This window comes from Xenopus laevis, chromosome 1S (genome assembly GCF_017654675.1).
Source record: "Xenopus laevis strain J_2021 chromosome 1S, Xenopus_laevis_v10.1, whole genome shotgun sequence".
NCBI classification, from domain to species: domain Eukaryota; kingdom Metazoa; phylum Chordata; class Amphibia; order Anura; family Pipidae; genus Xenopus; species Xenopus laevis.
The window spans coordinates 99,007,979-99,021,293 of NC_054372.1; the positions used below are offsets into that span (position 1 = coordinate 99,007,979).

Consider the following 13,315-nt stretch of genomic DNA (forward strand, 5'->3'; position numbering starts at 1 on the left):
TGATATAGTCTCTGTCTATTCTGTCCATGGCCCTTTATTTTTCTAATGCATTCCTTTTCTTTATGACATATTACAACTGAAAAATATCAACCACAGATTTAACTGTGTTTTTTTTTTACTTAGAATCTATGCTAAATATAAGACATTCAATTAACTTTCCTTGATCTGGTAATATAATTAACTTTAAAATGGTCCTTATACCACATATATACTGCAGTCAAAGGTCCTACAGAGGTTGCTCTACAATACATGGTTGCACAGCATGTCAATCTAACTATATATATATATATATATATATATATATATATATATATATATATATATATAAAATTTAAAACAATGAAAGATCAGAATCAAGCATTAAAAGACCTCATCATATATGCTATGTAACCTATGTTACATAACTGCCAGAAGCCCTCTGTCGACTATAATGAAAGGATGCTTTTATACCTATTATATAAACATAACCAACCTGTTTCCAGTGACTGGCACAGCCTTAGCTAGGCATTAACAGAGCAAGTGATTAAAAGAACAGGATGCTAGAGACCACTTCAGAAGAAAGAACACCAATAAAATAAACCTGGAGTTTATGCAGCCTTTGTGGGAGATTCCATACTCTCTTGATCATTTTTTGGATGCAAGACATGCCATCATAACAGCCCACAAACACTAAATCAGCATGTCTGCCAGTGGTAATCTGTTCCCCATAAATCTCTACAGTAAGCAGCAACATATGGATACCATATGAGCATAGCAGTGCTCAAAATGCACTGTGCTCTTTAGCCTGTAGGCCATATACATAATTCTGTGGGGGGGAAAAAACAATATTCAAATGCAATCACTACTTTAACACCACTGGACAGACAATATTTAGAGTGGTCTTATTATTAAGTGCATTTATTAAAGTCCAAATGCTAAAAAAATTTAAAAAAAAAAATCTAAATTTTTAGTGGGAAAAAACTAGAATTTTTCAAGATTTATTATACCATGGATGGAAAAAGTTTGAATCCAAAAATCTGTCATCTCAGACCTGCTGAGGTTGTATATAAGTCAATGAGAGAGGTCCCTATCCTATTTGGAAGTTTCTGTGGTCTGCTCTGGAATTTGCCCGAAAATCTGACTTTTTTAGGCGTTTAGGGCAAAAATACGAAATGTGGACTTTTCGGGAAAGAATGGGGAACCTAATGCCCATAACTATGCACTGGCTACACAAGATGGTGAGGAGGCAGGGGAAATGTGGGAAGTGCAGTGACACCTAGTGCAGATGGAAAGTGAAAGTTATTGCCTGCCCCATCTGCAATATATGCTTGACAGCTGAGACTTTTTAATGAGTTTAAAATAGGTATGGCTTATTTAATGAAAAAAAGAATTTGGGTTTCATGTTTAATTTGAAAAGGACTTTTCTAATATAGTTTTTTATGTCTAGGTGACAGGTCTGCTTTAACTTTTTGTTTTAAATTTAGCATATTTTTATGAACACCTGCTACCACCTTTTGTAAAGTAATGCGTTGCCTGTGGTTATGCAAAATAATGTTATAATAATTGGGGTTAGCCTGAGAAAACATACAAAACATTATTGAAAACAAAAGTATCCATTAAGTTGTGCATTGGGTCCTGTGAAATTCAGGAAGAAATAGAAAATACTGTTTTTAATTAATGCTGTTGCTAAATGAAGTTGAAGTTTTTTATAAAGTAATTTAAAGAATTCATGTTTAAAAATCCCCCTTGGTGACACTGGCAGCCAATGGCACTCAATAAAAACAAGTATAACAATTACTTGCATATATAAAATTGTCCAACCCATTTTGAGAAAAGTGAGTCTAATGTAGGTAAATGGAGATGAACAGGCTGATACAAAATACATGACTACAGCAATAACAGTCTGAGCAGACAGCCTCAACTTTACAAATGTTACAAACAAGTAACTTGAGAGCTTCTATGGGTCTTTAGTGCAGGTTGGAGCTCCACCTTTCTCTCTGCTTGGCATTCTCTACAGATTGGCAGATGCAGTTATTTTTAGGATTTCTTGGACAAGCTTTGTTCCCCACCCACCTAACAGATCTTTCTGGACCACAATAAATAGCTTTTGAACACAACAGAAGGGCTAAAATTAAAGTCATCTGTGTAAACACATGCACAGCACTCCCCAGCCTCACATTCTCTTCTAAACTGTCTCTACAAGCTGAATTCAACATATTTCACTATTATATACTGTCATCAAAACAAAGCTCTTTTTATGATACAATAAAATGTTTTTTTACTTCATAATCATTGAAAGGGAACATTATTACATGGAATCAAGTTCCTTGTCTTTACCATTACTGTTTTGTTTTAAATGCTTTTATGGTCATAAATGTAAAATCATGCATTGTAATAAATCTGTGTAATCGTTTTATATAAATTTGTAGTAGAGTGTAAAATACTGGTATAAAAGAAGTCTTCGTTTGAACAAAACATTGTTGAATGTACAGTAAATTGTAAACGTGCTCACTTCATCCACCTTTCTGTTTTTTAGCACCTTTTTTTTTCTACTTTTTCCTTTGATTTAATTCATAGCTAAATGCACCGTGTTCTTTACTCATCATAGCTAAATGCACCATACAACCATTATGGCTGCACTGTACATACCCTTAGTATTCAAAAATAGGACCGCCACTCGAAAATACCAGATCCAACACGCTAAACTATGTGAGAATGTGAGTCTGGTCATTTCCATTTTCTAGAAAGATTTAAGGCTGCTAGAATTTCTGAACAGATTCTATGTTATAGAGGTCAAAACCATGTCTCTCAGCAAGAACTGGATTTAAAACATTTATAAAAAATTCTGAACATGTGTCAATAAAAACAACTGAACTTCCATACCCTGTCACATATGTGTTCTAGCTAGATATATTATTATATATAGACCTATTTTATACTTGGCATCTAGAAACATAATCTGTTTCTGGCATATGAAAAGGTACAAGAGAATCAGTTTTTGGCGTGTGAAGAGGTACATGTGAACTTATGCGAACAATAACTACTATATCTAGAGAAAAAATTCAGAAAGGTTTAGGAAAAGCAGTGACCCACCATACACTGCCAAAGCAGGGCTATACACTTTACCCAATGTTACAGCTCAGAACGTAATGTTGTTGCAGAAAAAATGGTTCGACCAATAAACAAAGCCTGTGTATATTACAACTTTCTGTGTACAACAATCTGCATGTATTTGACTGCCAAAATTAAACCACAAACATCAAAAGAATCTTATAAACATTAAAAGCCTCTTACCAGAGGTTGCTATTACTGTGCCTTTAAATGTCTACTTGTGCCTTTTAAAGCTGTTCTGTCAACACCTCTCTTCAGTTCCGCTACAGGAACTAATACCAGCTACTACTAAATATGCAAATCTTTGTGGAATCCCCAAGTAAAAATAAGCAGTCTTACTGTATAATGCTTGCATGATCCATTAATTACAACCTGGTTACTAGCAAGGGGGAGTGTAGAGTAATTGGTCTGTGCTCTCAGGGTTTGATTAGACAATGAAAGGACACACAGTTACTGTACCTTCTCCATTTCTTACTAATGTAGTGGATACTTAGCCCAGAGAATCATGCTCACAGTTCATGAAGATGCTGGTGCAGTTTTATTTGAGAGGTGGCTTGGGTGTTCAATGATGGAATTAATGCCCTGTCTGCCCAATCACCATTACACTGTGTTATATCCTTCTTAGGTGTCTCATAGTCGGTGTCTGTGAATGGTAGTGGGCAGGCCATCCATTGCTGAACACTGAGGGGACAGACTGTATACTGCTAACATTGGATACAAGCCCTAAATTAAGCAGGTTCCTGTAATACTATTTTGGTATAAAAATGCCCCTTATAGCTCACTCTACAAAAAATGTGGGTTACACTCTTAGCTCTTCCGCTATCTTTAACCCCATAGAAGCATTCATCCTGCAAGGTAGAAGCCCTCTCCAAAGCCATGTGAGGAACTAAAAACAGAGAACACATACTATGTAGGGATGCCTATAACACTTCATCCCTTTAATCAAATGCTGCATGCGCTTTAAGAATAACAATAAAGAAAATGTAGACACTAGTACTATGTTTTATAGTGCTATGTTTCATACTTTGAGTGCATATTTATTCTGGTTTATCTGTGATAGGGTGACCAGAAGTGCAAAAGATTTAAATATTTTATTATTACCTGTATGGTAATAGCTTGGACTCCTATTCATAACATGTATAATACTTAAATGTCTTCATTTTATATGATAACAGATAATGCTCATATTTTTATCTAACAATGTCCCAGCATGCCTTGCCAGAAAGCATTACTAGCTTGCTGTGTTTGTTTATATCCTGTGAAACAGCAACGATGTACAGTATGCATTCCAGAGATAGCTCTGATCAACCTCTTAGGGGCCAAAAATCAAGGTATATTATACAAGTCCACAATAACATTCCAATAAGTGTGAGTTCCTCCAAAAGAATAAAGGGCCAATAGATTAAAAAATATATATATATTTATTAGGACAGGTTGGACAGAAACCTAACGAGTTTGCAAACTAATATTATACAAGTCAACAAAATTAAAATTGTCTTGAAACACAATTTTTCCAAACATCTGAATTGCAGACTGTGTTAGAAAACCAGTGTCTACAACATATTAAAAGTTAAATTTATTTAAGGGGAACTACTCCCTTAAGAACCAATTTTTAGTCCTGCATTTGGTTGGACCCTGTTAATTCATACGAAATTACAGATAAAATGATGGCCTTAAACAGTGGTCCAACTAGAGTTTGTCAAAAAGGAATCCTAATGTATCAGATAAAATATTTGACAGAAATAACACCTCCCCTGGTATTTGTAGGACAGTGGATTACAAGTAATAAGCCCAACTTCTTCCATGTACTTATGGCCTGAGTGACATCATGGCCTACATGATGTCACTCAAAATCAAAATCTTTAGAAAGGCTGAAATCTATAAGTCCCTTTGTGTGTGTTACCTCCTTGTACTTTATGCTCCTACCCATGTGCCTTTATCTGAATATCCCTGCTTAAAGCGGTTGTTCACCTTCCAAACACTTTTTTCAATTCAGTTGTTTTTAGATTGTTCCTCAGAAATAAAGACGTTTTCCAATTACTTTCCATCATTTATTTTTTACTGTTTTTCCAAAATCTAAGTTTAAAGTTGAATGTCCCTGTCTCTGGTGTTTGAGTCTGGCAGCTCAGTAATTGAGGTACAGACTCTAAACTGTTACAATTTTGCAACATTTAGTTGATACATTTCTCAGCAGCATCTCTGGAGTATTAGCAACTATTGTATCAATTCTAACAGCTGCCTGTAATGAAACCCAGAGATTCTGCTCAGCAGGGACAAAGATAAGAAATGTATCAACTAAATGTATCAATTTAGAACAGTTTACAGGATCGGCGACCCCCCCCCCCCTCCCAGAGCTGCTTGAGAAGGTGAAAAATGACACTTTACACTTAAATATTAGAAAAAACGTCACATATAGAAAATAGAAAGTCATTGGAAAAAGTCATTATTTCTGGTGATCTATCTGAAAACAACTGGTTGTTTGAAGATGAACCACCCCTTTAATACATACAACTGTATGAAAAACTCGCGTTCAGATAAACTGTCTTACCAAACTGAATCTGCTTTGGTTGGGTAGATAACATAATAAGTAATGATGTGATATACCCTATTTCACATCATTACTCATTACAAAATCAAAATCTGTAAAATAGTGGTTTGCAAAGAAATTCCAGCCTATTAAATAACAAGGATCACAACTAATTAAACCAACGCTGCCAGTGATAGGAAACATACTCTAATCATAAAAGAATGAAAAGGCAATACCTGAAGCAGACCAAATCATGTGCTTATCTCACAAGACCCTTCCAACACACATGAAAGGAACCTTATTAGAGGGATTAGAAAATGCACAATACATAAGATTTCTGAAATATACGTGAAGGAATTTAACAGTTGCAAAAAGTCTAATAACTAACAGCAACCATTCAACATGTAGCATTTAGTCTTCTGCTTGAAAGAAATTGTGATTAGCTGTTTAAGATACTAGACCTGGAGAAACAGTACCCCTGTTATTTTTTAAAAAGCATTTGGGAATACACCTCCTTCAGAACAGTGGACTGGACTTTCTGTGTTTTTCTAGGAAACACAGAATATGGTTATCTATCTAGAAATCACAGAACACATGTAGTAGCTCATAAGAGCAAAAGGCATGAGCTACCCTACTTAAAATAATCTAAATATGTTTCTGCCATAGCAGTGTTGCATTTTTATGGAAGCAACACACTTCATTTTATAAAGTAAAGATGTGTAAAAAAAATGTATTTCCAAGGCCATGAATGCTGGTGCACGGTCCCTATATCTTCTGATGCTTGTCATGGACCCGCTTTGCTAGAAACAATTAATAATGTTGTAAACAATGGCTCTTTCTGTCAGCATTTTATGACGTATCATCTTTCTACAAGCCTGTAATTGTTTTTGCTTCTTTCCTTTTTGTTTGCAGAAATTGGGCTGTGCATTATTAATGCTTGGTTTGACACTTAACTGAAAGCATCGTGTGCAGTTTCATCCCAGCCCGCCATCTCAATAAATGACATTAACAAGGGTATCGCTTATTAACTTTTCTTTTTTTATTCATGATACAGGTCTTTGTTTCCTTATGTATATTCTGTTGTTGTTTTTTTCTAAACCAATAAGTATACTGTAAATACCCAGAATATTGCTGCTGTTACGGCTGTAAGTATACAAGCATTTTTGGCAATATGCATTATTCCTCTACTGCATATCAGTTCTGGTATAAAATATATTTACCAGAACAGGTATCAAAACAGGTATCAAAGTAGGTAGAAGGTTACACAATAACTATACAGACAGAGCTAATAAATCACACGCTGTGGGTTCACCAGCAGTGGAAGAGTTAAAGAAGGACTGTTCCTTTCCCAAACCTTAGTGCAGCATGAGGATAAAGTCACAATGGGAATTTCAGCATCACTATTCTTTTAACCCTTTCAGTGTGGCTTGATATTAGGGGGCACATTTACTAAGGGTCGAACATCGAGGGTTAATAAACCCTCGAATTTGACCCTCAAAGTAAAATCCTTCGAATTCGAATATCGAATTCGAAGGATTTACCGCAAATCCTACGATCGATCGATCGAAGTAAAAATCGTTCGATCGAACGATGAAATCCTTAGAATCGAATGATTTGAAGGATTTTAGTCGATCGATCGAAGGATTTTTCTTAGATTAAAAAAACCTTAGAAAACTGATCGGGAATGTTCCCATAGGCTAACATTATACCTCGGTAGGTTTAAACTGCCGAAGTATGTAGTCGAAGATTTTCTTAAAGAGACAGTACTTTGACTATCGAATGGTCGAACGATTTTTAGTTCGAATCGTTCGAATCGAAGTCGTAGTCGAAGGTCGTAGTAGCCTATTCGACGGTTGAAGTAAATACTTGGAAATTCGAAGTTTTTTTACTTCGAATCCTTCACTCGAGCTTAGTAAATGTGCCCCTATGTGTAAAAGCAGTCACAAGTAATGAGCTTCTGAACCTACCTAAAATCATACACTGCTAAAGGCCTTGTTCACAGCAAATACAGAGATTTCAGTCAGTTGCAGTTCTTAACTCTATCAATAGAGAGTGAAATTGGTGTCACAAATATTACCCATGTGTAATACACCCACTGTTGTAAAATATAGGTTTATTTTAAGTCACCAAAGACACAGGCCAAGTGCTTTTATATGTCATGGAACTAGACATGGCACTCTGAGGTGACTTAAAATATCCATATATTTTACAACAATGGGGTTACATTTTTTATTATAATACTTAGTGAGTCATGTGACAGAAATGACACCACTAAGCACAGATTATAACTGATGATATCACTAAGCCCAGTTTATATAGTGAATAAATTACCCCCTCTTGTAAAAGTTACCGAGGAGTTTCATGACCTCAGTGTTCAAAGTCCTGTATAAAAGCACTCGGCCTTCAGGGTCGGACTGGGCCGGCGGGGCAAAACCTGGTCCCCCAGCTGCCTCAGAAAAAAAGTTAGCAGTGCGTCTTTTGCGTCTTTTTCCTTTCGTGGCGAACAGCGCGTTGATGGAGGTTGCCCAGAAAAGAGAGTGTCTTCTTCTGAATCACAATATGATTCACAGGGTATTCATAGCTCTTGTCTTGCCATGGCCTCTGTACTTCATTTTTCACCTTGTATCCCATCAGCTATGTAAGGAGTATGAAAGGAATATAGAAATGGTATTGGAGGTGTGAGTGCAGATAGTCTAGTGCAGAAGGCGTGCCATGTGGTGTAGCACAGGGATACCAGGAAAACTCATGGTGGGCCCAGGTGTCAGTGAGCCCTCCTGCTTCTAAACATTTGCTATATTTCATGACCATTACCAACAATGAGACTAAATAAATTGAATAATAGATTATAGCATGTAAAAAAATAAGAGAATAGCAGAATAGAGGTTGTGTGATGAGAGGAATTATGATAGTACTGAGAGTGCCCCCCCCCGTGCCCCCCCCCCCCTGATCAAAGGTCTTTTTTTGGTGGGCTAAGATTTTTGGGTGGGCCCCTGGTGTCCCAGTCCGACACTGCCCTGCCCCGAAGCACATCCACTTGCCCGCATAGAGAGACAGCCACTTACCGCTATGGCTTGCAAACGCTCCCGTTGTAACTCTGCCTCCGCCATCCTAGAAAGAGATATGAGCCGCTGCCAGAGCGAAGCCTTGGGCTCTTCCAATGAAGCTGCTAATAGAAAGGGCGCTCTCCTGAAAAGCGCGAGTAGTAGCGAGGCGTCCAGTTCCTTCACTGGTAGAGCATGATAAGGAGCAGCAGCCTCCCCGCTGTGGTACTAGCAGCATATTACAGCGCAACTCCTGTTGCTGTCACACAAGCCATGTATGTGCAGCTCCGCGCTAGCCTGCCTCTCACTCTGTTGTGTTTTTTTTCTCTCCTCTGTCTGGGCTGCTTTGCTCCGCCTATGTGGTGTCAAGTCTCTGTAGGACCTCGGCATCAGTAGCAGTGAAATGCAACATGCCGAAAGCGTGTCATCCAGAGGCAAACCGTGATGATTACTTGTGACTAAGCTAAAGGCAGCAGACAGGCTTCCTTTCTTGTCTGCGGTCGTACAGCTCAGTTGTGTTGCCTCTTGCACTTACAATTACACTCCTATTGCTGTTACACACCAAAAGCCATATATGTACATTGTATAACTCAGTACAAGTTCTTTCTTTTGGTCCTCCATGTCTGGGCTGCTTGCCTATGTGGTGTCTCCAGTGCCAGGCATTGCAGGTGGGCCCCCAGGTAACCCAGCCAGCCACGCGCAAATGAGGGCACTTTACCTTTCTCAGTGGCGGACTAGGTGTAGGTTGTTTATAAGGTATGTGCCTGGCCACAATATCGATTGGTAAGGTTTAATTTTTCCGACGACTGACCTGTCGAAGTCCATTGCTCCTCGTTGTAACCCTAGGGCCGAATGTTGATGAATGATTACCCCGATATAGCCCTGCCAGTGGCGTAACTACCGGGGGAGCAGTGGGTGCAATTGGGCCAGGGCCCGCACCCCCGCAGGGCCCAACGGCAGTCACGCTCCCACTGCAGCGCCACACGGAAGATGGTGGGGGGCGGGGCCCGGCTGCACGGCCCGCACCTTGTTCCGTCTCTGAGCCCCGCTGTTGGTGGGCATATCGGGTAAAGATCCGCTTGTTTGGCGATGTCACCAGACGAGTGGATCTCTTCGTGTATGGCCAACTTGCGTTATAGGTAGCTGTTTAAATTGAATTGCTGATTGGTTGCCATGGGCAACATCACCAGAAATCTCTCCAGATATTTATCTCCAATGTTAGTCATAGGGTTGCCACCTGTTCGGTTTTGAACAGTTTGGTTTTTGTAAGGCCTGTTCGGGTCTGAACTTTCTGGTTTTTCAGCCTTATGAAACCCAAATAATAATCTGCCCAATACTCTACATGAAAAGCATTAAAATACTAAGATACCCACCTTTCTTATTATTACAGATACAAAAAAAAGCAAATCAATCAAAAATAAGAATGTTTTTTTCTAAATTAGCATTGCTGTATTACAGAGCTTTCTGGATAACTGATTTCTGTATAATAGATCTCATACCTGTAATTAAAGGATTGGGCTTAATCATCAAGCAGAATATAGGGTTGCCACCTGTGTGGTTTTGAACTGGGCATCAATACTTTAAAACATTGGATAGAAATCCAGCCAGTTGCATCTAAGTGCAATATTATTATTACGTGTCAGAACTCCACCAACATCATTGTAACCACCTCTGATGTCATCATGCCTTTTCCTACATCACTGCCTCACCACCGATGTTATCTGCGCTGCCCCCCATGTTCGGGTTTAGCCATCAGCAAAGGTGGCAACCCTAGTTATTCACCTCAGCATTAGTAGCAGTGAAATGTAACAGATTCTGTGAGCATGTCTTCCTGAGGCAACATGGTGGTGACTTGTGGCTAAGCTATGGGCAGGTGTGCAGTGCTAATGTTTCCCTTCTTATCGGCGCCTAACCTGTCCGTACTAACTATGCTCCTAATATGTACATCTGAGCAAAGCTGAAAACATTTACTAGCAGTCCCAGGCACCCCAGGGCACTTAACCTTTCTCAGTGGTGGACTAGAGGTAGGTTGCTTATGAGGTATGTGCTTGGTACCCCCAAGCTTTGTGCCCTAGGCACGTGCCTCTTCTGCCAACCCCTAGTTCCAGCCCTGCTTACTAGAGTTGAGTTTGTGAGGATGAATACCTTCCCAAGTTCATAAAACTTTCCATGTGATTGTAATAAATTACCTGAACACCACAGAGTGATTCTCTTCTCCTTTTTTTTCTATCCCCGGTTCACAGCCTGAATTGGCACAATTAATTTGTAAGTAGAAACAGTTAACTGATCATGCATTACTATATTGTATCAGGAGCATAAAGGGACACTGTTCAACCACACCTTAATTTTTGTTAGGCTACAAATCTCAGCATACTTTTAAAAAAGGGGCAAGGGGGGGACGCTTGGGGGGCCTGGACCATGGAGACAAAAGAAACTGAAGGAAGCCGCCGAGAGGGCTGAACAGAACAAAGAAGTCTGCCTGCCACTGGACACCATTTTTTTTATATTGGGGTCCCCAGCTACCAATGTTTATTTTACTTTTATGGGGGGTCCTTAGACAGCAATTCTAGGTCCCCAATGCTTTTTTCTTTTAAATTGTTTAGGGGACACTGGCCACCAATAGCTATTTTTTAACTTGTGTAGGGGGCACTGGCCACCAATGTTTTTTTTACATGTGTGGGTGGGCTACAATATTTTTTACTGTATTTGCTGTGGTGTGGGCAGGGCCGGGGGCAGTGTTGGACTGGCCCACAGGGATACCAGGAAAACTCCCGGTGGGCCCAGGTGTCAGTGGGCCCTCATGCTGTTAAACATTTGCCCTATTTCATAGCCATTGTCTATTTCTATGAGAACATAGAGACATAATAATAGATTATAGTATGTAAAGAAAAGAGACTAGGAAAATAGAGGTTGAGTGAGAAGAAAAATAATACTGTAGTACTGAGAGTGGGCCCCTGGTCTAAGGTTTTTTGGTGGGCCCCTGGTGTCCCAGTCCGATTCTGGCCGGAGGTGGCAGGTCCTGGGATTGGGTAAGCAGGGCATGAGGGCCCAGAAAATGTATAGGGCCCAAGATTTCTAAAGGTGGCTCCGCTTATTCATAGAGGTTAAAGCATGCCAGAAGCTGTTTTCCTGAGTTCATGCAACATAAAATAAAACATACACCTTGATAAATTCACCCTTTCTTAACACAGCTTTTTACACCATTTTTCCAGGATCAGTTTTTAGGCCCCTCTGTTCATATGTACATTTGCAAATACATCATGAGCTAGGGGCTGAAGGTGACCCATTGTCAAATTATTGACCCGTGTCAACTTGACCCCGGCCTGATCTGCAGTGCTGATGCATTATGAACTCAATCCACCAGTTTCACCAGAGGGGAAAGGACAGGCTCAGTTTATAAAAGAAGGCGCCCAGTAAGAGTCTGGCGGAGAAGATCTGGGTAGCAATGGCAATGGAAGGGAGCTGGGCCAGGGAGTGACATCACACTGGGCAGAATTATGATTGCCACCAGCCATAACCCACCGGGTGGGTAATTGGTTGACCCAGACCTACCTAACCCATGAGTAAACCTCTGAATCCCACGAGTATTGGGCCGGCCTAAGCATTAACTTGGAATAAATTACATTACATTGGATGCATCCCAACTGTATAAACAGTTTAACCAATGTATATTGTGTACAAAAAAAATAAACAAGGCATGTGAGCTGTAAGGTGTTACTGCTGGAACCTTCAGGCTTCTGTTTAGCTGCAACACCCAGAAACCCTCCTAATCAGGTTAGGATATTTTTTTTAATAACACATAATAGAGTGGTGCCGTTCCTTCTTTTAAATTTCAGCATCTGATATAAATGTCTGCTAAAAACACAAGATCTCAGAAGTCATTTATGTGGCTATCCCTGTTGTAATTAATATAAAGTTCAAAAAGACAACCACGTTGGTTCTATTATTATTAACGTATTTATACACATTGCTATACAACGGTAGGGTATTTTTTATAGGTTTTCAAATTTGCTTTCTTCATTTTCTGACTCTCTCCAGCTTTAAATGGGGATCACTGACCCCAACATTTAAAAAACATATAAGCTTACAATTGTATTACTCATCTTTACATAAAAGCCCTCTCCTATTCATATGCTAGCCTTAGGGGCGTTTCTGCCATGAGGCAATGTAAGTACCTTGCCTCAGGCGGCAGCTCCACAGAAGTTACCAGGGGCGGCAAAAGGCTGCTTCTGGTAACTTTAAGAGGCGAATTTCCGGTTATTAAACCGTAAATTCAGCTTTTCTAGCGCAGAGAGTGCAATTCCGCAATGAGCCCCGACCCCCATTGGCGAGTGTAAATCAGTGCCTGGTTGCTAGAGTAATTTGGACCCTAGCAACCCAGATATGTGCTGGACTTCAAAGGTGAACAACCCTATAGGACATTACCTGAAAGACAGAAAAAATGGTTGTGCAACCAGCAGACAGTACCCTTGGTGCACTGGTGTGTTTTTTAATGAAGTAGAGATCCAGCCCATAATAGCAGGTAAATTACTAGAATCTTGGCACCACCAGAGTTTATACCTGTTTAATAAGGAAAATCTAGAGCCCATGCAACCACTTCTGTGTTGGCCATTTTAAATTTTTGGTTAGTGCAACGGAAGCAGAAAAATAACTCATA

At 39.5% G+C, this 13,315-nt stretch overlaps 1 protein-coding gene across 6 annotated transcripts in view; it reads right to left on the reverse strand.

Moving 5' to 3' along the window:
• The window catches only part of palm2akap2.S (PALM2 and AKAP2 fusion S homeolog), a 172,241-nt gene extending 163,284 nt beyond the window's left edge, over positions 1–8,957 (reverse strand). For 2 of the 6 annotated variants that reach the window (NM_001371543.1, NM_001371542.1), the window contains exon 1: positions 8,680–8,894. In NM_001371543.1, coding sequence (NP_001358472.1) covers positions 8,680–8,724 — 45 coding nt within the window. In that variant the 5' untranslated portion in view covers positions 8,725–8,894. Of the gene's footprint in view, positions 1–8,679 lie in introns of all 6 variants that reach the window. The other 4 variants (XM_018239953.2, XM_018239954.2, XM_018239957.2 and 1 more) reach the window with 4 other exon arrangements.
• Between the last annotated feature and the right edge of the window lie 4,358 nt (positions 8,958–13,315).